The sequence below is a fragment of the Gopherus evgoodei genome, chromosome 6 (genome assembly GCF_007399415.2).
Source record: "Gopherus evgoodei ecotype Sinaloan lineage chromosome 6, rGopEvg1_v1.p, whole genome shotgun sequence".
In the NCBI taxonomy this organism is placed as follows: domain Eukaryota; kingdom Metazoa; phylum Chordata; order Testudines; family Testudinidae; genus Gopherus; species Gopherus evgoodei.
The window spans coordinates 43,128,968-43,156,752 of NC_044327.1; the positions used below are offsets into that span (position 1 = coordinate 43,128,968).

General features: G+C 39.7%; 1 protein-coding gene across 3 annotated transcripts in view; it reads right to left on the reverse strand.

Moving 5' to 3' along the window:
• Nucleotides 1-1,447: 1,447 nt before the first annotated feature.
• The window catches only part of PUM3 (pumilio RNA binding family member 3), a 36,142-nt gene continuing 9,804 nt past the window's right edge, over nucleotides 1,448-27,785 (reverse strand). For all 3 annotated transcript variants that reach the window (XM_030566206.1, XM_030566207.1, XM_030566205.1), the window contains exons 6-18: nucleotides 27,321-27,414; nucleotides 26,977-27,043; nucleotides 25,476-25,650; nucleotides 22,741-22,844; nucleotides 21,207-21,285; nucleotides 19,396-19,494; nucleotides 17,780-17,833; nucleotides 15,381-15,461; nucleotides 12,548-12,690; nucleotides 11,130-11,352; nucleotides 9,193-9,280; nucleotides 6,863-6,953; nucleotides 1,448-1,715 (exon numbers count right to left, since the gene is read on the reverse strand). In XM_030566206.1, the coding sequence (XP_030422066.1) occupies nucleotides 1,586-1,715; nucleotides 6,863-6,953; nucleotides 9,193-9,280; nucleotides 11,130-11,352; nucleotides 12,548-12,690; nucleotides 15,381-15,461; nucleotides 17,780-17,833; nucleotides 19,396-19,494; nucleotides 21,207-21,285; nucleotides 22,741-22,844; nucleotides 25,476-25,650; nucleotides 26,977-27,043; nucleotides 27,321-27,414 (1,428 nt within the window). In that variant the 3' untranslated portion in view covers nucleotides 1,448-1,585. The remainder of the gene's footprint in view (nucleotides 1,716-6,862; nucleotides 6,954-9,192; nucleotides 9,281-11,129; nucleotides 11,353-12,547; nucleotides 12,691-15,380; nucleotides 15,462-17,779; nucleotides 17,834-19,395; nucleotides 19,495-21,206; nucleotides 21,286-22,740; nucleotides 22,845-25,475; nucleotides 25,651-26,976; nucleotides 27,044-27,320; nucleotides 27,415-27,785) is intronic.

Sequence of the window (27,785 nt, forward strand, 5' to 3'; positions counted from 1 at the left end):
GAGGTTGGGGACAGGGAGAGGCTCAGGGGTGCAGGCTCTGGGTGGAGCTTCTCTCAAAGTAACTTGTCACGCATTTCAATTCAGAAATAGCTATATAATTTACAATCAATGTTATATTATTCATTATCTGAAATCAAAGAAAGTTATATTTTACCAGAAAACAATGGCTAAATATTTGCAGTTATAAACCTAGCAAATTTTTAATATACAGCCCTTCAACATTGCTGAAAGTTTCAAGCCATTTCAGGATTTCACCCTTCAAGTGATAATTTCTGAGCCTGCACTACTGACTTATACGTTTAGTATAAATACTTGCAGATACTAGGTTACATTTCCTGAGTTATACGTTCACGTAATTAAAAGCTGCAATATTGCATAAGTATAGGAGGTAAAAAGAAACTGTCACAATGCAAATCTTAACCCTGCATTTCCTCATTTTGGGGAGATTAAAACCTCAACAGTATTGCACTAACTATGGGCCCAGTGCTGCTCTCAGAAAAGTAAGTTACCATATTCCACAAATTTATTAGGAGCAGGGATGGGCTCAAACACTAGGGCTTGGATCCTGCATGCCTTACTCTCAATGACTTCATGAGAGCAAGTGCTCAAATACTAGCCAAGGATATATCCTATAAGGAAATGAATTAATCCTGTGCCAGATGTGATTACCCTGCGTTTTATGTCATATTTCCACATTCTGCTGTGCCAAAAGATTATATGCATGTTGTGGTTGGCGGCACCGTACCTTTCTATTTTCTCAAGGCTAGTTAAAATTTATCAGCCAACAGTAATTGTAAGTAAATTAAATGTGTTCATTAAATTCATTTTTGTTTCCACTAAAAGGAGGAGACAAACAGAAAATTCCATTTGCTGAATACCTCAAATGTTAAGCTAAAAAAGCCTGTGCTTAGTGGAGGAGTGAAGAAAAACCATCTTGCTGGTAAGAAATCTGCATAACCCATTACAAAATAACTATTGAACCCTTTCAGATCTATTTGAAAAGCCAAAGCAATTTTTGAGAACTACTATCAGGAGCTCCCTAACTGTGCATGTCACATCCATCTCTGTTCAACAGGACAGGGCGGGATTTTGTTTTTGGTTTGTTTTTTTTTTTTTTAAAACAAGGCCAGCCAGATGGAGAAGATCATTATTAAGAACGGATGGATTTGTCCAGTAAATAAGAATATCTCCAGAAGAGATGTTTCAGTTTATGCAGTAAATTAGGTGATCACTTTTAAAAGAGGTATATATAATTATTAGCAGTATAAATAGATTTTATACAAGATAATGCGGAAAACAAGCAGAGATTTAAATTTTTAGCTAGATGTTCAGATGTCTTGATAAGCTGTTATTAGTTTGCCAGAGCTTAAAATCCCCTGATGATGGATTCAGTATCATTCAGGTTCTGAAACTAGAGACAACTGGATTTACGAGCAGAACAGCCAAATCATTTTAGAAACAGTTTAATTTACAAATACACTTTTACAAAGGATATTACAAAAATAATCAAACACTGTGCAAAACGTCCACTGACTTGTATTTGGTTACAATGACAGGAAACTGGTCTTTCTGAACCTCATTTAAATTAGGAAGTTAATGTCTCTAACAGAGCCTCTATTCCTTTTACATTTTTATTGCATTTCAATTGCGGAATGAGGCTTTTTAGTCCTCCTTTGACTTTTTTTGCCACTTCTTGATCTGTGCTTCGGAGAAGGCTACAAGAAAGGGGGAGAAAACATTATATTTCAGAGGTCAACTTTTAGGTCAAACAAAAATAATGTCAGACAGTACAAATAAAATCAATAACTATTTAAAAAGAGACCCACTTCCGGCCAGGTACTGATTTTCTCTCTCTCACAAAGAGACACACACACAAAAATATGGAAGCAATTCCACCAGGCAAACACAGCAAATGATGGCATAGCTCTATAGCGGATCTAGTAATCTCTACTTGATGCTCTGGGATTCCTATACTTCAGGACCATAGAACTTTACATGGTTTATTTTTATTCTGTTACCCTGGAAAGCCAGCTTCCTTGCTGAAAAGTAGCATTATTTCAGCAGTGATAAGGATGTATAATTAATAGGAATAGGATGAAATTAAGAAAGAAAACATTTAGGATGATCATCAGGAAAAAAGCTTCCCAGCAGCGAGGTTAGTCTACCTCTTCACCTAGGTAAGCAGCAGTAGAATGCCCTGTTGCTTAGGACTTTACACTATGAGGAACAAACATCCATTGGCAGGGAGATGGCCTGAATGACAACAGAACTTTAACACCTCCAACTTCTATGGTTTTTACCATGAACTTGTGATTAGCCAACTATAACCTCTTGTTAATTTGTTAGATTCTTAACAAGGATAAAACTGACCAAGCTGCATGGAATGTGAAAAGAGGAATTAATATAGCTTGTCTATATACAAATCTGTTTTCCCCCTATGACCTAAAATCCCGCCGAGGCTGATGGTACAAGAGGCAAGAAGCCATGCTACATCCAATAAAGAGGTCTATTTTCAGCTACACTGTTCTGAAATGTAGTTCTTTGACTATGGACTTATAAGTCCTACTGGGAATTTCTGTTAAGCTTTTAGTTAGAACTAGAAGTTCTCTTACAATCTAAGCAGGAGCTTTGTTTCTTTAAAAAAAACCCAACACAGAATAGGTCACATTCATATGGCCTATCTACAGGCACTACAAACTAGTAAGGAGGAAGAGAAGCAGGATACTGACAAAACATGCCAAGTATGTAGAAAATTAACACATTTTATAGGGTGAATACCAAGGAGAAATTGGTATGGTTTACCATTTGGGACAAAGAGCATATTACAGTGTAATCCACTCTGGACTGCTTCTTATAAATTTCTAATTAAAAGTTTTATTTATCAACTGTTTATATGAGCCAAGTTTTGTATAGCAGTTTGCAAGCTTTTTGACTTAACACACTGAAAAGGAATTTCTGGTCCCCATATTGTTTGAAGAGAATAACTGCTGAATATTTGAAATTATGTACTCCAAAAGGGGCAAAATATATGTTGCCCTCTTTGACTTGTAAGACCTCTTGCCGGCATAAAAAGCTATGTGTTTTGTATCTGAGGGGTAGCTGTGTTAGTCTGGATCTGTAAAAGCAGCAAAGAGTCCTGTGGCACCTTATAGACTAACAGACAATGTCCCATGCATCTGACGAAGTGGGTATTCACCCACGAAAGCTCATGCTCCAATATGTCTAATATGTCATTTTTTTCATGAACTCTCAATACTGGATGTAATCCTTATGGCCAGGTTATTAGGCATTCAAATATCATGGTGATGGTAGAAGTATAAGAACTTAAAGAGAACAGTATCACTCATGTAGTGGTTCCATATAATTTTAATTCTGAGCAAGTTGCCGATAGGAAGTTGCACTCTATGTGCACAAGTGAACTGGATTCTGATCTTACACTAGCTGAACACTTGTATAGCTCCACTTGTACTTCAAGAGAGCTATGCCTAATTTACACCAGTCTGCGATCAGAACCAAGAGACCTCTGATTCTCCATTATAAAATCCAGTTCAGGAGTGACAAAAATATCAGAAGTGTTCAGCACATGCTGTGGTGATTAACAGAATGCACATTTGACACACAAAATAGGACAGCAATTTAAGCTTCTATAAATATCAAAACCAAGACCTTCAAGTGAATTGGATTGGTAAAGCAGAGATTTAGATAAGCATGTGAATAGATTCTTCTATAAACCAACAAAAAAAAGAAGAAAAAATCAACTAATACAGGCAGAAAGGCACTTTTAAAACAGGAACAAATAGAAGACAGGTAAAATCCTACAGCCATTTGGGCTCCCTTACTGGCAAAAGAAGAAATTGACAGAAATATCAGGGGCACCTTTTATATGTACATCTTTGTTTTGTTTTTTTGTATTTCAGTAACATTTTATATAAAAAATGTGCAATCATTACCTGTATCAGATTACGGTACTTTTTGAGCTCAACAGTGCTGTATAATTTAGGCAGCATCTTTAGACTAAAAGCATGCAATTAAGCATGGATAAGATTAATTATTGCACATTATGGAAGTTAAATTAATGCCACACAAAATGGTGGGAAGAAAGCAGTTTGTCAAGTGCTCTGAGCATCCTACAATAACAAAAAAAATGTATGAAGAGCTGATAAAAATCTGAAAGTTGTAATTTATTAACAAAACAAACAAATAAATGTGAAGCACTTGAAAGAATTCCTATCTACAAGGATTAATTTGTGATGAAAGCCTAGAAATTCTAGTATAAGAGGAAACTACATACTTATAACCAGTGTGTATGTGTCCCCCTCTCCTTTGGGGAGGGGTTAGATTTTGGTATTGCTGAAAGATGGCGGATTCGCAATCTTGGAAAACGAATTCCTCTCTGTAGCCACAGAGCAGCAGTAATCCAGGCTTCCCAAACAACCTTCCTCAATCATGACCCAAATTACCACCGCTTGGGGGCAGGTAAGGTCTCCATTCACATTCTGTCCTTGATCTCTCCAATGAGATTACTACCAAGCACGTCGCAGTTACCACTAACTGTTGTGAGGTTTGAGGGGTGGACGCTTGTCTGCTAGGAAATTAACCGAAACTACAAAAACTGTTAGGGCACCACTCAATGTTTCAATCACTACTGACCTGAACTGGTGACCCAGCAATTAAAAGGTCCTATATCCATTACAAATCCTGTGATTTATCCAATTTCTTTTAACACTAGTGACAAGGCATGGCAATTTTCCAGAGAATTCAGAGAAGGAAATGTGGCAGTCTACAAATTATTAAATCAAAGTGAATTATGTATATTTTGATGGAACACACGTACAGTCATATGATTTTAGACACAGTACCTATAAAAGGGTCGTGGGGACCCTGGAGCTCCCAGACATCCAGCCCCTGCCATTTTCTCATGGATATTTTTAGTAAAATAGTCAGGGATAGGTCACGGGCTTCCAGGAATTTTTCTTTATTGCCCGTGACCTGTCCGCGACTTTTACTAAAAATAGCCATGAGAAAATCTTAGCCTTAATCATTAAAATGTGAAGGGTGAAGATAGACATTAATTTCTTGAATGCTCTGATGTGTAGGATCAAAATAATTCAATAGAGGGTACATATATAAAGAAAACTGCCAATGGCACCAGGGACGAGTTAATCTTTTAAACAAATCTCAAAGCCTTAAGTTAAGGACAAATGTTAAGTAACAACACACTGTCAATGTACAAATCATTCTACACAAATCCTACTGAATATCTGTGTGCAGGATTAGAGAATTTAAAGGAATTAAATGTGCTCATCAAACATTAGGGGTCTGTTTATAAAAGCGACGGAAAAAAGATGTGAAACCTTTCTTTGTAAATCAAACAATTTTCTCACAATGCAGAGTTTACTAAATTCGTTTGTATACAAATAGTTATGGTACACTACCAATTCCCACCAACAGAAACCCCACTGAAGTTTGCAAAACAGAATTAAAACTGAACTTGGATCACAATAATCACATTTTCATCACTTAAACCGCTTCTAATTATATACAGAATCAGTCTGAGCAAACTATCCTTACCCTACAGCAATAGGAATTAGAGTTGCAAAGCAGAGACAAGAGCTTCAATTAAAAGATTTTATTTTTTTTAAATGTACAAAGGATATGTTGTCTACTTACAAGTTACTAGGTGTGTTTGACTCAGTTCTGTCAGATACTTATGAAAAGCTAACTAGGTAATTTTGTTATCTCTGCTGAACTGAGGGTTTTGAAACTTCACAGATTAGGGTTTATTAAGTCAACAATTTCCAGATTTCCCTGATGTCACACTGAAAGTTTCCATTACAAAGTGAAACTGACACCTATTTTCTAAATGCCAACAAATGTATTAATAAGCAAAGTAAAATGCTTAGTGTGATAGTCTCATCCAGGGGAGGTGAGGAAGACAGTGAGCTTTGTGGCCTATGACTTTATTACAGAGAGCAGGTTGGCACATAATACACTTCTGCATGGTTTACTCTAAGAACCGCCACCCCTCCAGCCCAGGAAGTACAATACAAGCATATCTTCAATACCACAGGAAAGGCCTTGAGAGACAGCCTGTACAACAGGCAAACTGAACAACATTTTACAGAAGATGCCCGAATACCTGTTTGTTACCTTTGAATACAGGTACATACAAGAACAAAACATATTTAGTATATACTGGCATATTGTTTCAGGATTTTCATACATGTGGTAGGGACACTGGTGGGCACAGTGTTAGAAATAAATACCTTTTCAATCTCTAGAAGGCTTTTTCAGCACAAAGCTATTTCATAGCAGTACCAAAGCCTGAGCTCAGGGAACTAATAGGTTTGGTCTGTGCTTGCATGTGCAAAGTGTTATTCTCTACAGCCCTTTGGGCAACCTGTGGGCTGCACACGGCCCGTCAGGGTAATTGGCGAGCCGTGAGACAGTGTTTATATTGACTGCCCGCAGGCACGGCCGCCTGCAGCTCCCAGTGGCCACAGATCGCTGTTCCTGGCCAATGGGAGCTGCGGGAAGCAGTGCAGGCCACAGAGATGTGCTGGTTGCCACTTCCCACAGTTCTCATTGACTGGGAAAGATGAACTGCGGCCACTGTGCCTGCGGATGGTCAATGTAAACACGGTCTTGCAGCCTGCCAGTGGATTACCCTGATGGGCCACGTGCAGCATGTGGGAACAGGTTGCCCACCACTGCTCTACAGCCTGCTTGTAAACACTACAATTAAAAGCAAGTACATCAGTGCATGAAAACTGACTTATTTTGGCTGAAAACTTGAATGGCATTCTCTGTATAAGAATTAAACAATGGTATCCAATTAGAAGCAGACGCGTGTCTTACATACCAACACAGAATCATGGCACCTCGATTTACTTCTGCCCAGGACTTCATATTCTTAAGGCTGACACATTCCACCAACGTTCTTGCAAAACATCCTATTAGAGGGGAAAAAAGAGCAAGGCGAAATTACGCAACGTAGTCTATTCAAAAGTCCTCTGTAACAGTGACTTAATCAAACATTTTAATCCACTCTACATTTAGAAGCTCTTGCTTATGCTCCAAATAATTGGACTATTCAATACAGTCAATACCTCTGCAAACGCGAGATTAATTCTAAGAAATATGTAGAACTAATTAGACAATAGCAACACTGAATTGTATGAAAACTCACTGGTATAAAGACAGACACACATTTGTTTCTTTCTACTATTTAACTGTTTAACAGAGTACCATAAGGTATTCATGTTTAAAAGCATGTTTCTACGCTGAAAAGGCACTAGGTAAAGGATGCCTTGCTACTGAAAAGATCTGCTTCTTGGGTGCATTCAATCATCGTCACTTACTTACATGACCAAAACAAGCCCACCAAGTTTTGCACCTGTTATCCCTGCTACCAGCATGGCTAAGAGTAAGAAGGTTCTACCCCTTCTCCTGCATCGCCAACAGAATTATTTAAATTTATTCCAATTATAGGCCTTCATGCCTCTGTTCAATCCCACTGAAGCAATAGTTTACACACATGTCCCCGAGGGCACAACTGGTCCTGCAGAACCATTGCTACTGGTGATGTGTAAGAAGGGAAGAGTGCAGTGTGACTTTCAGATCCCAAGGCTGAGTCTGCACAAGTGGCCTTTAGAAAAACATTTAACTTGTAAAATTACCAAATCTGATCTTGAAACTGAGAAACTATAAACACTGAATTCCATTTTAAAGTCACTTTATAGAGCAGAACTGCACATTAAGGACAGATCAACTACCAATTATCTAAATTAGGCTGGTACATAAAAGATATTCAGACAAAATTCCCCCTTTTGAATGTGACAAAAAGTTCTAATAAGGAATTAAAAAACTATGCCAACCCAAACTCTGACAAGGAAGAGTAGATATCAGAACTATAGCAAGACCCCAAAAATAAAACAGTATTAAACACAGACCAATATAATTAATGCACAAAAAAAGCCTAGTAACGTCCACTCCATAGCCACCTGAACTCCTCTCTCAGCTTTTATATCATTATTAGAAGTAGGCATCTGGTAAAAACCGTGAACCCATACCAATAAGGATTTCTATGTATTGCCTTTGAAAGAAAATTGTACCAGGGATTCAACAAAGTTGCATGAAAATTGTTGCAAATAAGACAATTAAACATTACAAAAAAAAATCTGAGCTATCAGTAGGACAATTGTTTCACAGCAACTTTCGAAATCTGTTTTAGTTCTGCTTTGGTTTGTAGACTGGAAACCGAGGGCTTGTGTACATATTTTTTCTCTCTCTGAATCCTTCCGTAGGAAAATTTAGTCAAAACCAATAAATTTCCACCTGGTCTATGAAGTAACATATTTCCTCAAAAATATTCTAACTAGCTCTAATAAAAAACAGGCACACTACATAATCTCTTTTCCAAAGTTGCATTCAAGATACCTAGTGGTGCCAGGCTCACAGTAAAAAAAATAAGAATACATACAAGTTTTGCATAAAAGGATGTCTTTCTACTATCTTAGTAAAATTAATCTTTGGCCAGGCTGAAAAAAATCCACAGGGTGCTAGATTTTGTTGCTCTGTAACAAAAAATGAATTAATTTTTTAAAGATTACATTCCGGATGACATCTGTGCCATAAAATAGCAGAGATGTCCTACGTTTGAGGTGAAAATTTATAATGAAAGTGGTAATCCAGCAGCAGTAACAAATACACTCTAGTAATTACAGGTCTGCTTAGCCGGTAATCACAATATTCATAAACTGGAATAAAACATCAAATCTTCTAATTAGAAAGATGCCATCTTCAATCTTGTCTACGTTTTTAAATGCCAGATACTTTTAACATGCTAAAATTTATTAAGTAAAATGCCAAAGGAATAGAATACACTCTTGATACCAGCAAAGCACATTTGGGATCTTATGTTTCTAAAAAGAGGTCAACCTCCTCTGATGGAAAAAGTGAGCTTAGCTTCCATCACTTCACTTATACAGAATCTCACAACTGCACAGAGACAAAATACTTTTTATGAACATCTAAAGTACATGCAAACCATTTATTGCCTATTCGCCACCTTTTATATATTCTGATATATCTAAAAATTTACACAACAATCTTTTGTTTGAACTTACAAAATGAGTTTAACTATGCTGAAAGCTGACAGATGGTCTATTAAAGATGAATTTCCCAGCCTACCTTCTCTTCCATTAGCTCTCATTTTTTCATCTTGCTCTATTAACCATTTCAGAACCAGATGGCCTGCTGGATGCTCTGCGATGTGAAGCTTTAAACAAATCAATGATTAACTGTTAGACTCAGGAGTCTTTCACACATGTATTGGTATGTTTCTACTTGAAACGCAAAGTACATTGTCAGATGATTTTATAAAAAAACATTCCAACTTGCTCTTCCCCCCCAACACATCATATTGCGCTATTTGATCATTATTAACAATGAGTAAATATCAAAACAGAGGAGGATGCAAGTGTTTGGCTGCTTATTCAAACATTAACTTATGGAGCTGCATCCCATTCCTCATTTCAGACTCTCAGTACACAGACCACATCCTCTGCTCCTCACTAGCCAACCCTTTCCCCTGGCCCACAAACACACCTTCGGCTTCCCATTAACACATAAGTGTAGTTTCCTGGTCTAGCTGCTTCTATGCAAGTCTGTGGCTCTTCCAAATTTTCACCAGTGACACACACTGAAGAATGGCTTATATGGAAATCCAGAGCTTGTTGGATAAGAGGTCCATGTGGAATCTAGCACAGACTGGTCATAAAATGGTGGCAGTGGGGGTCATGTGCAAAGAGAAGGATATCAGAGATATGGGTTGTGAGAGAAATCAACTAGAAAAGGTAAGTCAGTGAGGTGCTTTCGTGGCAGTGTGGACATCATAGGGCAAGGAACACTGGTGGGCCTGAACTTTTATAAGTTGGTTCTAGTTCAGCTTGGAACAGACAGGAGGTTTAAAACAGCTCTTACTTGATAAAGAACTATATTTCACTTCCATCCCTAATCATTAAACCAACTTGCTGTCTCCAACAGAATCTTGCAAGAGATCTAGTATCTCACAGCTCATATTCACAAAATCATGGACATGTACAGCTGGAAGGGACATCAAGAGCTCCCCTAGTCCAGCTCCTTGTGCTGAGCCATTCAATGTGTATGCGAAAACACAGGGGAAGACAGAGGGGTGGTTTTCACTGGGGTACCACGAATACATGGATGACATGCAGCTTTATATCTCAAATCTGAACAATGCAGTATCTTTGCTTTCCCAAAATCAGGCTAACTTGGGGAACTGGGTGAGAGCAATTTGACTGAAACTTCATTCAAGTAAGACAGAGGGAATGAGGACTGTAAATGCTTGCCCAATCACACAGTACGGTAAGGATGCCCTTTGCATTGTGACTGAAGGGTCTATTGAGAGGGTTGCGTGTTGCGACTGACGGGTTTACCAATAAAGCTTGTAATCTTGGGATATTTCTAGATCCCAGCTCTTCCTGGGGTCCCACAGGATTGTGGACACCACACATGAATGTCTGAAGACACAATCTGACTTTAGCTTACTGATGAAGTTAGCAATATTACAATGAACTGCTATAGGAATCCAATCTTCTTTCCTTGTCAGAAAGTTGGATCTTGGTGCCCCCTTCCTGTGTGCAGGTGTGTGCTTACTTAGTAGCACACACCCATTGAACTCCCTCACATAAAGATATCATCTTCATTGTGAGCAGCAATTCTTTAGTCTCATTTAACTGCTAACACTACAACTCTTGAGAGATTCTATATAATATACATTTCTGCTGCCCACAAAAAGTGTAAATCCACTCTCATAGAAAGACTTTTTACACACTAGTCTGGCAGATGCAAGACCACAAAGAACTAAGTACCCAATTCAGAGAGACAAATGAAATGATTAGTTAAGCCATCACTATTTCAAATGCATAAGACATGGCCAGAAAATGCAGCAGAAAGTGCAGATTCCCATTATCAGGGAAAGTTTCAGAGTGCAGCCAGTAAAGCATATGTTAGGTAACTGTTATAAATCTTATTTAAATGACTCAATGAAAACAAATTCACAGCAATATCTCTACTGCTTGCCCTGAGTTAGATGCATTACCTACCTGCCCATCTTTACCACCTGGAACCAGCTCCTCTGCTGCCAAACTAGCAATTGAATTCATGGCAGGCTGGACATCACCAAGAGCAGATCCTAAAATATCAGCCACCAAGACGCACGTAGTTTTGTCCATCACCACTTCTTGGGCATGTTCTTGCAGATAACCTAGCAAGGCTGGGGAAATGGCTTCTAAAAGTTCGCAACGGCGGACATCTGAATCTTTTTTACTGGTGAAATAATATACACAATATGGTGGTCTAATTATTGCAGAAAACTTGTTTTGTATAAAAGATCAAGTAAAAAAAAAATTCAATCCATATTTGCTATTTAGACAGATGATGTCCTCATTAAAAGGTCAAATTAAAACACAGTCCCTTTTCTGTATTCCACAGCAAATCAGGTTTAATATGGTCTTTGGACAACCATCACAGGTTTTAAAATAGTCAGAATGAGAAAAGTGTCCAATCAGATGACACTACAATCTTTAACTTCAAGGTGATTGCCAATGTGCCATACACACCAATTCCACCCTTTCATTTTAATTCTTATTTATCCTGCCATTATCATCTCAAAGTTCTGACAGAGACTGTGTAAGGAAAACTGTTCACATATCCTTTTGAAATTGCCATCTCTTCAGTATTTAATATGCATCAGTATCAGTTAAACTAGCAGAATGGGAAAATAAATATCTGCCAAAATCCCACAGTTTATCTTGGGCCTGCCAGACTGGTTTATTATGGTCTCGGAGAAGGCATCACATAAAGAAGGGCTGCTTATGCATGAAGGAGAAATATAGATAAGTGACCAATGCACTAATTATTCAAGAAAAACTCAGTTCAGCTTTTTAAACAATTATCTAAATTAGACCGTACGGGGGGCTGAATTAGAACTAAAATTTTCCATTTTTACTGCTAGATTTCAAGTTTACTCTTGTACAACTTAGAGCACGAATAATGGATGTCCCAAAAAAAGCCTTTAAATCTGTTTTGAGACTTAAACAAGTTTAGCAATGGGTAAAATCTGTCCTCTCCATCTCTCCTTTTTACAGTTGAAATACTGTTGCAACCCAAATACAGTCATTATGTGCACATATTAGGTATATATCTATGCAGAAATCACATCACAACTGTTACCATTTCTGTCAGATAGCCGACATTTATTTTATTTTAGTGTTTTGATTTGTATGTGGGTTTATAGACTGAGATGAAATAAAACGTTACAGAAACTGCAAAATATTAACTCTCAGCAAAATTAATGAGATTTGGAAACCAAGAATTGTGGTAACTGATCTCCATAAAGAAACTGTCACTGCCATTAAACCAAAAAACCAAAAACAACGACTAAGTGTCCTGTGCAAAAAGCTGGAATAGGGCAAACGTGTGTGGACTGTTTCAGCTTGCCAGTTATGCATTTCTTAGTTACCTGTAAGTATTTCCATCTCCCTGTTGCAGAATTTTGACGATCTCTGGTAAGAAATGTGCAGGATCCCTTGGACTTAGCAAGTACAACAGGACCTTCCGTCCATATTTGTTGTTTATAATATTGGGCAAAGAACCACTTATCTCCTGAAAATATATAAAAACATCAATAACACTGCTGGAAGAATGCTTTTCAGAAACAAGCCTTGGCTGAATATTTTCAGATTGAAAGCCGGGGAAAAGGGAGACGGGTGCCATAATTTATAGTTACATAATCCAATTCAAAACCCTAAGCAGTGTATAATGCCTAGGTGGGTTTGTCAATGTATAGTGCTGAATGAGATCAAGTTTTGATATTCCGTTTTTGTTTGTAAAATGCTCTGATATCCTTGGCCTTATCCAGAGAAAGAAAAAGGTTGAGAACCCTTGCTCTCGGGGGTAAATATGACAAATAAGACACCGGGGAGCTCAAAAGACTATACTGAAAATCTGCAAGAGAAAGTATGGACTTTGGGGGTAATAAGTTTTCAGTTGATTTCCTGTGGAATTCTTAGGGAGAATTAAAGCAAATTCCCCAACTTGAGTTAAGCAAAAAAAAAAGTCTTTTGAAGCTATGCACTGAGGAGAGGGTCATTGCCAGCTGACTATTACAGAAGGCCAAGATCAGTAAAGAAACAGCTGATCCGCCCAGTCTCTGTTCTGAAGCTAAGAGAGATGAACTTGTATCCAAAGGGGATACCAGTTGTGGGTTTTGAAGAACTGAAACCTACCAGAGGCCAAGGCTGAAGTTTGGGGTGACCTCTGGTAAGCTTTTTCACATGCGTGTAGGTTCCTTTATTGTTTTTATGTTTTCTCTGTAATGCTTCTACCTTAGAATAAATTTATTTGCTTAGAAGGAGCTGTGTGGTAATCTATACTTGTGGGTAATACACTGGTCATAGCCCTCAGAGAGAAAGCAAACCACAGGCACTGGCCTTTTCAGGCAGGCTGGCTAGCTAGGGATATCATAATGTAAGGCAGGGAGCTGTGCAGCATCCAGTCAGGAGGAGTACAACACACATCACCACCCAACTGAGGTGATAACTGGGAACTGAAAGCATAAAGTTGGTTGCCATTGGTGGGCCAGGGAGCAGGAATACAGGTGCACTTGCCCTGAAACTGTAATATTCTTTAGCCAATTTTAAATTTGACTTTTACATGTCAAACCTCATTGCCTACTCTCTAGTATACAGTGCCATCTCTCTAATAGCCGTTGGTCTTCATTTTTAATCAGAAGAGCTGACTTAGTCCTAATTGATAATCTGACATTTCTATTTCCTTCTTTTCTTACTTTGTTCTGCTAGTTTGACCTACTAAGTTGATACTTCAAGCTCTTGGGCATTATCTCGGATTAACATTTTGATCACCTGAACCAAAAATCTTTGAATTTTTTTGTTAAAAAAAAAACAAAAACAACAAAAAAAATCTCCCCACACCTTTACCTTTCCCAGGCATTTGGCCAGGTTTCTTCAACTTCTTTTGGCAGTTTAATACAAATCTCTGTCACTTTGAGGAATCCGAACTTAATGTTATTTTTCAATTTGCACTACATTTCTACCAAAGACAATCTTCATTACAATAGAATGTTGCGTAGTAAGAAACTACATCGGGGTGGGCAAACTTTTTGGCCTGAGGGCCACATCTGGGTGGGGAGATTGCATACAGGGCCATGAATGTAGGGCTGGGGAAGGGGTGTGGGAGGGAGTGTAGTGTGCAGCAAGGGGCTCAGGGCAAGGGGTTGGGGTGGAGGAGGGGTTCAGGGTTATGATGGGGCTCAGGGCAGGGGTGGAGGAGGGCTGTGGCAGGGAGCTCAGGGCAGTGGTTTGGGGTGCAGGGTAGCAGGAGGGGTTTTGGGTGTGGGCTCCGCTTACCTGGAGCGGCTCTGAGGTAGCAGTGGTGCTGCTAAGACAGACTCCCTGCCTGCCCTGGCCGTGCCACTCCCAGAAGTGGCTGGCACCATGTCCCTGTGGCCCCTAGGGTGGAGGCGGGAGTGGGGGGAGAGAAAAGAGTGCTCTGCACACTGCCCTGGGTTCCACACCCAAAGCTCTCATTGGCCGCGATTCCCCGTTCCCGGCCAATAGGAGCTTTAGGTGTGGAATCCACAGGTGAGGGCAACACGCGGAGCCCTCTGCCCCCCCTCATCCCCTAGGGGCCGCAAGGACATGATGCCGGCACTTCTGGAAGCGGCGCGGCACCACGGGGTGGCAATCCTGTGGGCCAGATCCAAAGCCCTGAGGGGCTGGATCCGGCCCATGGGTTGTAGTTTGCCCACCTCTGAACTACATAGTGCTCAGGTGTAGGGTAAAATGAAATATCTGTTTTACAAGTCTTCTAGCACTGAAGAAACTTGGTTGAACTAGCGAGAGCTCTCCAAGTCATCTATTACTTCCAGTCTATTTGGAAGAATTTCAGTTAAGAGAAAGTCCAGAATTTTGTAAAGTCAATAAATGAAATGAAGTTCAATATACTTTAAATTTCTAGGGCAACTAGTCCCTAGCTAGGTCAACAGAAGTACAAAGTAGGGTTTCCGGTAGATTTTATATGTAGTTTGAAGACTGTAGTAAAGGGGATATAAATTACATAAACATTCAAACCTTCATCAAGGTCTCCTCATGCTAAGAAAAATCATAAAAGTTACTGTATGCATGGAAATAAAGACAGAGAGAGAACTCAAGACAAACAATAGTTTGAAAACCTGGCCAGAAGTCATATATTAGTATCCTAAGTATGAATGACCTCTTTTGTTAATTGCACTGGTAACATTTAATAGAATATTTTAGGAAAATTCAACTACTTACAGATATGATTAACTGTTTCATGAGCTTGGTATCATCAATGCAATCAAACGCTGCCAGTAAGACCAAGTGAGAGAATTCACCCTGCAAGGGCAAGGCATCAAGAAGGTTTGGAGACATGCAATGCTGCCCTACATACATATTTCCTACATGTTAGCTGAGATGAAAACTTGCCCAAATTGTGAAAAACTACACTATGATCTGATGAATGATTTCCTCTAATTTGAATGGCTGAAGTAGTCCTACAACATACAATTATTTTCTGGAGGCAACGTTTGTAATAAAAGCATATTATTTAAAACAAAAAAGTGATAAAAATCGGAGCTGTCTCTATAAACTGATGAATTTCCTTGTCTAGACAGCTGTGCAGCATGCGGCCCTTTCAATAATTGCCAACTGGATTCTATGAATACTCATCCATGTGAGGACAAAGATTTGCTTTACAGAATAAAAAGTAAAATCTTATTTCTCCAGTAGCTTTACCTTAAAGTCAACATCTCTCCAGAGATTTCTGGAGAGCAAGTCTCAGTGAAATCCAAACCTACAGGATAAGGGCAAGATCCAACTCCCATAGATGTCAATGAGATACTTTCCACCAGCTTCCCTAAGAGCACAACCAGAAGGTCTTGACACAGTTCTTAACTCTTAGCTACCTGTTGTCTCTCTCGAAGTGATTCATACTATAGATTTTTTTTCCCGTCTACCAAAACAGGAGTTGCTATACTGAAACAGACCAACAAGTCATTTCCATTAGTGGCCAAAGCTGGATGCTTCAAATAAAAGCTATTATTTAAATAATTCTCCAAACTGAACAATATGATACTGTGGAAGAAGGCAGATGGAGAAAGAAAGATTTCTTCATGGTTCCAGATGGCAGCTAGCTTTTGCTTTGAAGCATGTGTCATAATAGCTAGTGAAAAGGAGCAGCAAACAGGGAAGTTCTATGAAGATGATCTTCAGGTGAAGCCGGTGTGACTACATGACCCTTGGGCTAAGTTTGTTATCTGTTCGTTTGCTTGCTTCCTGTTGGTGCCTGCTTGAATTAAGCTTATAGTGTGGTTTGTTTGGGGGACCATGTGCTGAGCCTAGTGGCCTGGTAGGCAAGGCTGGGAGTATTTTAACATGACTTTGATCCCTAATCCCTTTAGGATCCGTTAACCAGCAGGCAGGGCTATTTGGGGAGAACCAGGGTTTAAAAAGCCAGTTCTTAAGTGACCAGAGGAGCTAATGAACAGGAGCAGCAAACCTGGGAATTTTGCAAGGGAGTGTGAGAGCTAGATACACCTAACATTCTCTAAACTTAGGCCACACACACAACCCCAACAAAAAAAAAAAGAGGCAAACTGTGGAACTTAATGCCAGGGGATGTTGCAAAGGCCAAAACTATAACTGGGTTCAATAAAGAATCAGATAAGTGTTTAATAAAGATTCAGATAAAGTCATGGGTGGTAGGTCCATCCATGGCTACGAGCCAAGATGGTCAGGGATTCAACCCCAGGTTCTTGGTGTCCCTAAGCTCCGACTGTGAGATGCTGAGATTGGACAAGAAGGGATGGATCATGTGATAATTGCTCTGTTTTGCTTGTTAACTCTGAAGCATCTGGCAGTGGCCACTGTTGGAAGACAGGATACTGGGCTAGATGTATAATAATTCTATTCTTTAAAGAAGACACAACCAAGACTCCCTGCAATACGAGGTTGTACCACTGTGGCTTTGGTATCCTTCCCTACTTCCTTCTTAATACAATTCATCTTATTTGCCCTTTAGAATGCTACTGGGCACTGTGGAAACAGACATCTTCAATTACTTATTCACTATACCTAGATATGTTTCCTGAGATGTTACAGTCCAATTCCAACAATGTGCCCGCTTAATCAAATAGACACTCCTGTTTGAAGCTTTTTTAACCTTTCATTGTGGTGAGTGACACAATTACTATAACAAAGAAACCGAGAAAAATGATCTCTTCCCCCATTTCTTTAATTTGTGACAGTACGATGTGTAAAATCAGTATCAATGTGAGCTTCCCATTTTGTTTCTGAGTATTTCACACAGTAACAACGAAGAGAAAAATATTTTGAAAAAAAATTAGAAAGATAATAGATGTGCAGCACCTGCACAAGGTGCAGGAAACACAGCATACTAGGTACTTGTAAGATATTTTACTAGTATGAAATACAACCCCAGCTAGTGAGTTTTTAATTCTTGCAAGGCTCTTTCCACAAAAATGTATATTAACATTTGATACAGTTAAGCATCAGTATTTTAAGTCTAAGTTTACTATCAAGACTGCAGTTTCACAGTTTGTTCTAACTTCAGAGTAAATTCAAATTCATATTTTGTAAATTGGAAAAATGCTTCTGTGACTACTTCAATATAAGGTTTATAAACAAACACTCACAGTAGCTATTTTTTCAACATATGTCTTCATGGTTTTCATAATGATTTTTCTGTCCTATCCAAAGAAGAGGGAGAAACATTAGGAAGCCTTTATCAACAATTTAATAACTAAGTTGCTATTTGCAGCTTCTTTATATGAATTTAGTTTCAGCTCATTTCTTAAAAAGAAGAAATTACTACTATAAGCATTACTTTTGCAACTGAGACTGTGAAATGTAAGACCCAAATTCTGTGGCAAGACTCAGCACAGTAGAGAAACCCTGGGGCTTTCTGCAAGATTGGGCTGGCTTGGGGGCGAACTGAGAAAGAGCAGCTGTTATCAAATTTAACATATTTTAAAGGTAAAGGCTGTTTGCCTAATGGACATCCCCTAGCTGCTGATTTCCTGCTGTGTACAGGAGGTGGTCAGTCTGCCAACCCCACCTATGCCCAGACAATCAGTTCATTGTGCACAACTCCTACAGAAAACAAGAGGGAACTCTTATCCCACATACCTCAACTCCTCCTCTAGGGCAGATATCTGCTCAGCAAGGCTCCTAAACTATGCATCAGCAGGGGCTCTGTTCTCAGGAGGCTTCACTAGGAGTATACCCTCCAAAAGACTTCCTCTCCGGCCTTCATTTTTGGCCCTTCAGACACTGCTCTTTCCTTTTTACCATTCTACTTAAGGGCCATGCCCTATCAAGGTAGGTAGACTTAAATTACAAGTTCATTAAAAAAAACAACAACATGTAACTATTTCTTTTCATGTACGGTATGTCTACGTAGCAGCTGGGAACATGCTTTCCAGCATAGATAGTGCACTCAGCCTTGGCAGCATCTCAGGCTAACCATCCAAGTATGTACTTGGGTGGTCGAGTAGGCTTGCACTTGGGCAGCGAGCCTGAGCCAGTGCAGCTGCACTGCTATTTTAGTGCACTACTCAAGCAGAGCTAGTGTATGTCCATTTACCTGTGCTGGAAAGCACACTCCCCGCTTCTGTGTAGACATACCCTTACGTGGAAGGGTCCATGTAGTTTCTGAAAGTGCTCCTGATACCCTCAACACCTAAAGCAGAGTGGGGAACTGCTACCCTTTACATGGCCTGACATATCAACTCATGAAGGAGAAACCCTAAATACAAGTTTTGGGAAACAGAGAAGCCTTTCAGTTTGTTTATAATTTTAAGCTTTTAAAGTTTTTACATTCTGAAGTTAAAAATGTTCTATATTATGAGCTTCTTTACCATTCTTTCCCCATCTCCAAATTTCCTCCAGCTACAGGAAATCTAAGGGATAGATACTGAGGAAATTGTAACACATTCAAAAAGTTAAAAGCGCTATCTGGTGGCCTCCATAATTTTTTTTTAAAAGGTGGTTTTCCATTGTAAAAAAGTGTGTGTGGCCATTTCCACCCTCAAATACAGAGATTATATTTGCTAATAGGTCAGGGCCATGGTTTGGCCCATTTTCATGCATGCCCTGACAAAGTATACAAGGTAATTGCATTAGTGCAAAGATCACTGGAAAAAGCAATATAAACAGTCTGAGGCACAAACAAAATCAAAGTTTCCAACAACAGCAAAGCCAACTAGGAACCTATTGCATAGGGGTGAGTAGGCTAAAGTGCATACTGTACCTTGGGAGTACCATGCCATAAAGCATGCATGGCTACTCGGGCTCCGTCATGTGTATGTGCCAGGTAGATCACTGCTTCTCTGATTGCTTCAATCATTTCCTGAGGAAGAAAAGATAACGGGGATTATTTTTTGAGAAGAGTCTTAGAGAAAGATACATATTTTACCTGTAACCCTGTGAAGAGTATCACTGTGCCTAAATCCACACTCTTGTATTGTGCTGGCCTATGCAATTGGCATCAAAAGGGTCCTAAAACCATAGAGATGTCTTTGACCTAGTCTACGCACAGAAGTAAAAAGTCGACCTAGCTACATCGCTCAAGGCTGTGAAAAATTTTGAGCCCTGTGCAACACAGTTCATTTGACTTACCCCCCCATAGATGAAGGTGGGCTGACAGAAGAATTCTTCCATCAACCTAGTTACCATTTCTTGGAGATGGTTTACCTACATCAATGGAAAAAACATTTCCATCAACATAGCAAGCATCTGCACTACAGTGGCATTGCTGAAGCCCCGTAGCTGTGTCAATGCAGTGTCGACATATGCTTAGACTTCCCCTCTCAAAACTGTAATCACAAGCATGGTGACCGGGAAAGAGTTACTGTGTTGGAACCTTGGTAGGTTCTTAAGTCAAGAGTCTAAACATCCTGATATAGGCTGTGAAAGAAATTTCAAAGGAAGGATGGGCAGGTGGGCAAGCAGCCATTTGCATAGTATGGTCCTGCTCCTGCACCAATAAAGTCTTTGACACAGACTCCAGAGTGTAAAATCAAGACCTATTGTCACTTTCAAAGAACCACCACTGCAAGTAAGTTACCTTTGGATAGACTGTTAAAGAATCACTGCACTTTCAAAAAGACATATTCGTTGCAATTATTATGGGAACTGTTTTTCAGTTATTGCAAAATGTATTGTGAAGTCTCATTAAAAACATTTGTTGTACACAATGGGACAAAATATTGTTTTATTGTGAGAATGCATAGTAACCATGAAACTACTAGAGAGACAAGGTGGGAAAGGTAATATATTTTTTGGACCAACTTCTGTGGCTGAGACAAGCTTTTTAGCTACCCAGAGCTATTCTTCAGGTAGAAGAGCTCGGTGTAGCTCGAAAGCTTGTCTCTTTCACCTGCAGAAGTTGGTCAATTAAAAGATACTACTTCCCTCACCTTGTCTCTGTAATATCCTAGGACTACCAGAGCTACAAAACATCAAATTACTACATATTACTGACATATATCTCCATCTCCTAGTGTCTCCATAGGTAGAGAGAAACTTCCAATCAAGATGGCAATGCTCATTTACATGAAGGGACTTCAACTTAAGTATATGTGTAATAATGAAGGACAGGAGCATTTCTTGTTGCTATAAAAATTCCTAAAATAGTATATTTTTGTAATTATTACTCAAATAAATTCTTTGAATGTTTGTTTTAAAGATAACCTGCAGCTAAATAAAAACAAGGGTACCCGACCAATAAGATCCTTGTTTAAGGTTGTCTCCTAAAACAAGATAAAGGGGCTTATCACCATAATTTTAATGTTGAATAACTTTTTGGTATTTGTTTCAGGTCTACAAAGCACAGAATCTTCAAGAGTAAAGGCTGGTATCTTACAAGGAAGAAGTTGGTGAATTGCTACTTCAGGAAACCTAAACACAACACAACACACACAAAACCCAGCAGAAACTTGTGTGCTGAATATCCCACCTACTTCACTATCTGAGGCATTTAACAAAACTAGTTAGTTCATAAAAATTACTGCAAGAAATTAAAACATTTATACTTAAGTCATTATACTTAGAAATACTTACAGATCTTTGTTTTGGGAGAGCATGGATGAAAAAGTCCAAAAATACTTTATGTACCAGTGAGTGCTTTATCACAGCCTCTCTGTATGTGGCGGGGAGGGAAAAGACAAGAAAGTCACACACTCTTTCAAACACACAATTCCATTTCCTCTGGTTTAACTGTAGCTTGCTGTCCTATGATGCTGAAAATATTGGGATACTCTTTCAGTTCAGGAATTTAGTCATGGTAAGGAAGAGAAGTTACAACCAGCAGCCCTAATGAGGCATAAGCGAAGTGTCACAGACAAAATATTCTTAGAGGAAACAACAAAAACAGTTATTTTTAAGCAGGGGCAGGCAAACTTTTTGGCTCGAGGCCTGTATCAGGTTTCAGAAATTGTATGAAGGGCATGTTAGGGGAGAGGGTCACGGCCTAGTCTTCTCTCCCCTCCCCCGACTCCTGCCCCATCCAACCCTCCCTCCCCCCGCTCCCTGACCCCCTCCCCCGAACCCCTGCCTCATCCATCCGCCTGCCGCTCCCTGTCTCCTGACTGCCCCCCACCACCCCATCCAACTCCCCCTCATTCCTGATGGCCCCATCCAACCACCCCTTCTCCCTGTCCCCTGACTGCCTCCGGAACCCCTGCCCGCCCCCTGCTGCCCCTCCAACCCCCCCTCCTACCTGATTGCCCCCTGGGACTTCTGCCCTCATTCAACCCCCCTATTCCCTGCCCTCTGACTGCCCTGACCCCTATCCCTACCCCGAACACCACCCCAAACTCCCCTGCCCTCTAGCCAACAACCCGCCCTGTCCCCTCACCACGCTGCCTGGAGCGCTGGTGGCTGGCAGCGCTACAGCCACGTTGCCCGGCTGGAGCCAGCCATGCCACCGTGCAGCACAGAGCACCAGGTCAGGCTGGGCTCTGCAGCTGCACTTCCCCAGAAGCTCGCAGCCCTGCCACCCAGAGCATTGCGCCCGCAGCAGAGCAAGCTGAGGCTGTGGGGAAAGGGGAACAGCGGGGGAGGAGCCAGTGGTAGCCTTTGGGCCAGGAGCTCAGGGGCTGGACAGGATGGTCCCACGGGCCGTAGTTTGCCCACCTCTCTTTTAAAGTGTGAAAAAGTCAATCAAGAACTGCACTTTTACACACCTTGCAGGATGTTTTTTCAAGAGACCATTGGGTCAGTCTGCCTGATTCTCCTTTATAAAGAAATACAAGGCTGTTTAATTCTGTAGGTTGTTTGTTTCTCCCCCCCCCCCCTTTTTTTTTTTTTAAAGGCTGCAGTATAATACACCTGGAATTTACAGAGTTTTTAATATGAACTGCATGAATTGTCTTTTGATATCCTAGTATGTGAGAAATATGCCATACACTGATTTAGAATTTCGAGTGGGTGGAATTACAGTCAGTCACTATGGCTGCAGTAGAAAATGTGGCTGAACAGGAAAGAAAACAATACTTTTTGCAGTTTGACCACAATATCCCCCACTCCCCCTCCCCACAAACAATTGTCATGTCTCCATCATGTCTTGTCTTCAAAAAGTTATTCTTGTCCTTACTTTTGTGCCATTGGGGTAAGAATCTGTTTCATTTCATCCATAATGGCCTCTTGCTTTTCAGGATGAGCCTCTATTACTTTATCCAATGTAGGGTGAACTGGAGACTAAAATGAAAACACCCCACAAAAAGGTTTAATTATCACTGCTGCTTTTCAGGTTCTAAAGAAAAGTTTTCAACAACATCCATTCACAATTTAAGAAGGAAAAACACCCCACAGTATATGCAACAACTTTCATATCTTAATTTAGTTCTGTGGGGGTTTAAATGAAATTAAGTTACATCATTTTAAAGATGTCAGAAACAGTTACAATTTAAAACGAAACAAATGTATACAAATTAAACAAAAGCAAACAAACCAATCTACACTTCTACACTAACATATTCCCAGATATTCATAACATCATCAGGCATTACATAGAGAAATAAGAGAATCAGCCAAAGGCAACACGCTAAGTACATATATTGATATGCCTCTCTCCCTGTAAGATTTCAAAGCATCAGGGCTAGGCATGGCAACATGTCAGTTGGATTATAAATTACTATATAATAGAACACAAAGAGGAAACCACCTGGAATTTTCCTATCCAAGACTATGCTGGTCAATCAAATACGAGAGCCCCTTTTGGGATTCAGCCCATCAAGTCACACTGGTAACTATTCCAAGAATCATAGAATATCAGGGTTGGAAGGGATCTCAGGAGGTCATCTAGTCCAACCCACTGCTCAAAACAGGACCAATTCCCAACTAAATCATCCCAGTCAGGGCTTTGTCAAGCCTGACCTTAAAAACTTCTAAGGAAGGAGATTCCACCATCTCCCTAGGTAACCCATTCCAGTGCTTCACCACCCTCCCAATGAAAAAGTTTTTCCTAATATCCAACCTAAACCTCCCCCACTGCAACTTGAGACCATTACTCCTTGTTCTGTCATCTGGTACCACTGAGAACAGTCTAGATCCATCCTCTTTGGAACCCCCTCTTTTAGGCAGTTGAAAGCAGCTATTAAATCCCCCCTCACTCTTCTCTTTTGCAGACTAAACAATCCCAGTTACCTCAGCCTCTCCTTGTAGGTCATGTGCTCCAGTCCCCTAATCATTTTTGTTGCCTTCTGCTGGACTCTTTCCAATTTTTCCACATCCTTTTTGTAGTGTGGGGCCCAAAACTGGACACAGTACTCCAGATGAGGCCTCACCAATGTTGAATAGAGGGGAACGATCAAGTCTCTCGATCTGCTGGCAATACCCCTACTTATACAGTCTAAAATGCTGTTAAGCCTTATTGGTAACAACGGAACACTGTTGAATCATATCCAGCTTCTCGTCCACTGTAACCCTACCTCCTTTTCTGCAGAACTGCTTCCTAGTCATTTGGTCCCTAGTCTGTAACAGTGAATGGGATTCGTCCATCCTAAGTGCAGGACTCTGCACTTGTCCTTACTGAACCTCATCAGGTTTCTCTTGGCCCAATCCTCTAATTTGTCTAGGTCCCTCTGTGTCCTATCCCTACCCTACAGCTTATCTACCACTCCTCCCAGTTTAGTGTCATCTGCAGAGAGAGAAGCTGCTCTTAGCAGAGCCAGCTGATAAGACAGAATGTTCCAGTGACCAGCATCTCATTAAAAGGAAGGGGAAAAAAGAGCTGGAAGTCATTATTAAGGAGTATGCTATAAATCATTATAAAACCAAAGTTTTGAAGAACTAAGGTCTTGCAATATTAGGATTCTTGGCGTCAGAAGAAAGTGAAATGATTTCCCTGGTCAATTGTTAAATCTGATGTCTGTATAGAGAATTGACTCCCACGCCCTTAAGTCTGGAAACCTCAGAATTCCTAACAAACCTTTTTTCCAGTGCTCCTTCTCTAACATGTACATGTGTTACTTTTGTTTCCACATTAGGATAAAAAGAGTAATTATTGCAATTTAAAGACATAAGGGTAAACATACTGAATTTCAAACTAAGAACACACTCGCAACTGTTGCGCAGGCAATTTGAGAAAGGAAGGGGGGGACAAAAAAAAGTACACTGCATGTTTAATTTATAGCTGGGAATAAAACAGAACCCTAAAGATAACATTACACATTCATAGCCAGGGGAAAATATGCACATCTCTGAGGACGACGCAAAAGATTTTAGTAACACAAATAAAAAGATGACTTATCAAGGGAAAATAAATCCTATTGGCTCAGAAGACAAGTTTTTCTTAAATTTAAATATATCTGAATCAGAGCAGTAAATGCAAGTGGTAATTTTTCTTTAGATATATCTAATAGATTTTGTGTCAGGAAGCAAAATTTCTCTCAAATGTTAATTTTCTAAATGCTTGGCTAGTTTATGGTTGATTTTTTTCCACTCCAGGTTAATTTACAAACATCACATTGGAAAAGTTAAAAGATTATTTTTGTCACTTACATAACAGATTTGGTGTTGAATAGGATGACGGGGAAGTCAGTCAAGTCAACGAGGGATGAGATTTTCAAAGGAGCCTGAGGGATTTGGGTGCCCAATTTACTTATGCTCCTTTGAAAAATCCCAGCCTAAGTTAAATGAAAGCAAAAACCCACTAATATATAATGGAAATGTGCTATTGAACATGAATCTGAAACACGAAAAACAAGTTTACAGGTGGGCCATCCTTTGGGACATAAATTAATTTAAGGCTAACAGATAAGGAAATGAAACAGTAACACCATGAACAAAATATCATAGACTAGAAGCGGAGGAAGGACCAAACATTACCTTGTAAACTTGGAAGGTATTCCCATAGAGCTCTTCTGTTAGCATGTTCCTTTGCTCCAGAATGGCTTTATCATTGTATGCATACTCTACCACAGCAGATGCTTCAGAATGGCGGAGCATTTTTTTTACCTCACCTTTAAAGCTTTTAATTATTTCTGCAACTTGTGGTTTTGTTCTGTACCACGTGTAAAGATGGACACCAAGAGAGAGACGAGATTAGGGAAAAGAGATGTTATTAGCTTTATTTTTGGAAATGTATATATTTAAGTGATTAAGTATTAGCACAATAAGACAACAATGACAGGCATCTACATCTGGGACCTTAACTAAACACCTACTTTGAAAATACAGTTAGAAAAGCGAACAAAAAGCTCACGTCCATGGTGATAACAGTAGCACTGCAACTGAGTCCCCCTGAGCTTCTCACTAGCATCCACAGATATGAAGGGAGCCCACCATCAGTCAATGCTACTTCAAGTGCCATTAACTGCAACTTAAGGTCTTTGCTTGGAAGCGTATGGACTGAATAGGTATGTTGACGGGGTGTGTTAACCATCTCAGTCATCTGGTGCCTTTTGGTGGCTGTGTCTTAGATCCATAGGCAGTCTCATTCAACCTTTTGTTTTCCTGTCAGCTCTGCAATAGTGTAGAAGCAGAGAGGGAAGGGTGAGGAGCACATGGACCATACCTACACTACAGGTGCCACAGCTAGTCAGCATAACCCTGTGTGCAAATGCAGATTACAGAGACAGAAGGGGGTTTTCTGTCACTGTAGGAAACCTGCCTGAGTGATAGTAGATAAAGCAATGGAAACATTCTTCCATCAACCTAGCTGTATCTATACCAGGAGTTAGGCCAGCAGAGCTACATCGCTCAGGGGTGGATTTTTCACACTCATCAACCCTGTAGCTATGTGAACCTAAGTTTTAAGTCTAGACCAGGCCACAGCTAAGCTCCATAAACCTAGCTGATGGAAACAGAAAAAAATGATCAGTGACAGTCTGTCTACCAGAGAAAGAGCAGAGCAAGCTAAGGACAAACAGAAAGCTTCTTGTTCCACAGTAGGGTGCACATTTATTTTAGGAGACTTTGGATAAACTCTGCATGGGGTGATGACACATTTTTCTGCACTACTGTAATCTTGACAAAGGGAAGGGTATTTCTTTCTAGGACTTTATTATATATTAAATAAGGGAAGGTTTTGAGTGTGTTTTTTCCCCGCTCTCTTTTGCACTTGTAGTCTGGTTTTTTATTTGCTGTTCAGAATTTCTGAGAAGAGAAAGCCTACCCTGTGACAAGGAGACGGTATTATGGACAGCAGGTAGGCAATCCTCATTCCCAAATACACTGCCAAGATAATTTCTCATGGAGGGGACAGCCTGGGCCAAAGCCATTATTCACAATACACAGATTAATAATAAAGAAGTACATTCACATTCCAAAATTAACAATATATGTTAGAAAAAAATATATAAAAACTGGTTTACTTCTTCATACCCACCCATACATAAGAAACTTCTTTACAATATTTCTGGAATATTTGGATTTGCTCAATTCTAGTAGGCTATCTAGGGAGGAAAAGTAAAAGAGCAGTTAGTTTTTATCACCCCTTGAAACTGCATGTTTGTTTCCTTTCCTACAAAACAAAACTAAAAGCCATTGCTCGGTGACCTTTTGCACTCAAGAAGGAATTAATTTATCAGAAAGTGACACCTAAAGAGAAAAAAGTAACTCAAACATGTGTAGCAATAGAGTTTTGGGAGCAAAGAAATACATTAAGGAGAGCTACATTATATAAAACAGTGCCACTTTCCAAAGCAAATACAATATAAAAAGGAAAAATACCTTTTAATTCTTCAAATGTCTCTTGCCTTTGCTTGTCATTGCCATACCGAATGAAACACTGGATAACTCGTGTTGAGTCATGTGCAAATGCCATCTGTAAGACAAACATTTTTATTATCCCAGCCTTTTGTGTGACATTGTATTTACTCTGTTAAGAGCATAGTTTTATGCAGCATGTAGGATGCCATGGCAAATAGATGCTATGTAAATAAAATACATTATAAAGGAACAAACAAGTTTTAAACTAAGTGCAGTTTTAACAGTTTTCATTGCTCCAGTATTTCTTTACTAAACATAGACTACAATCAATATCTACTACAGCAGGCAAAGGAACGTTTTGCCATCATCTGTAAATATGTACCAAAAATATTGAATATTTTATTGACTGGAACAGCCCCATGAGATGCACATCCTCTTTTCTTGAGACTCTCACAGGGACAACAGTCACGCAGTCTCAGCCTAGCA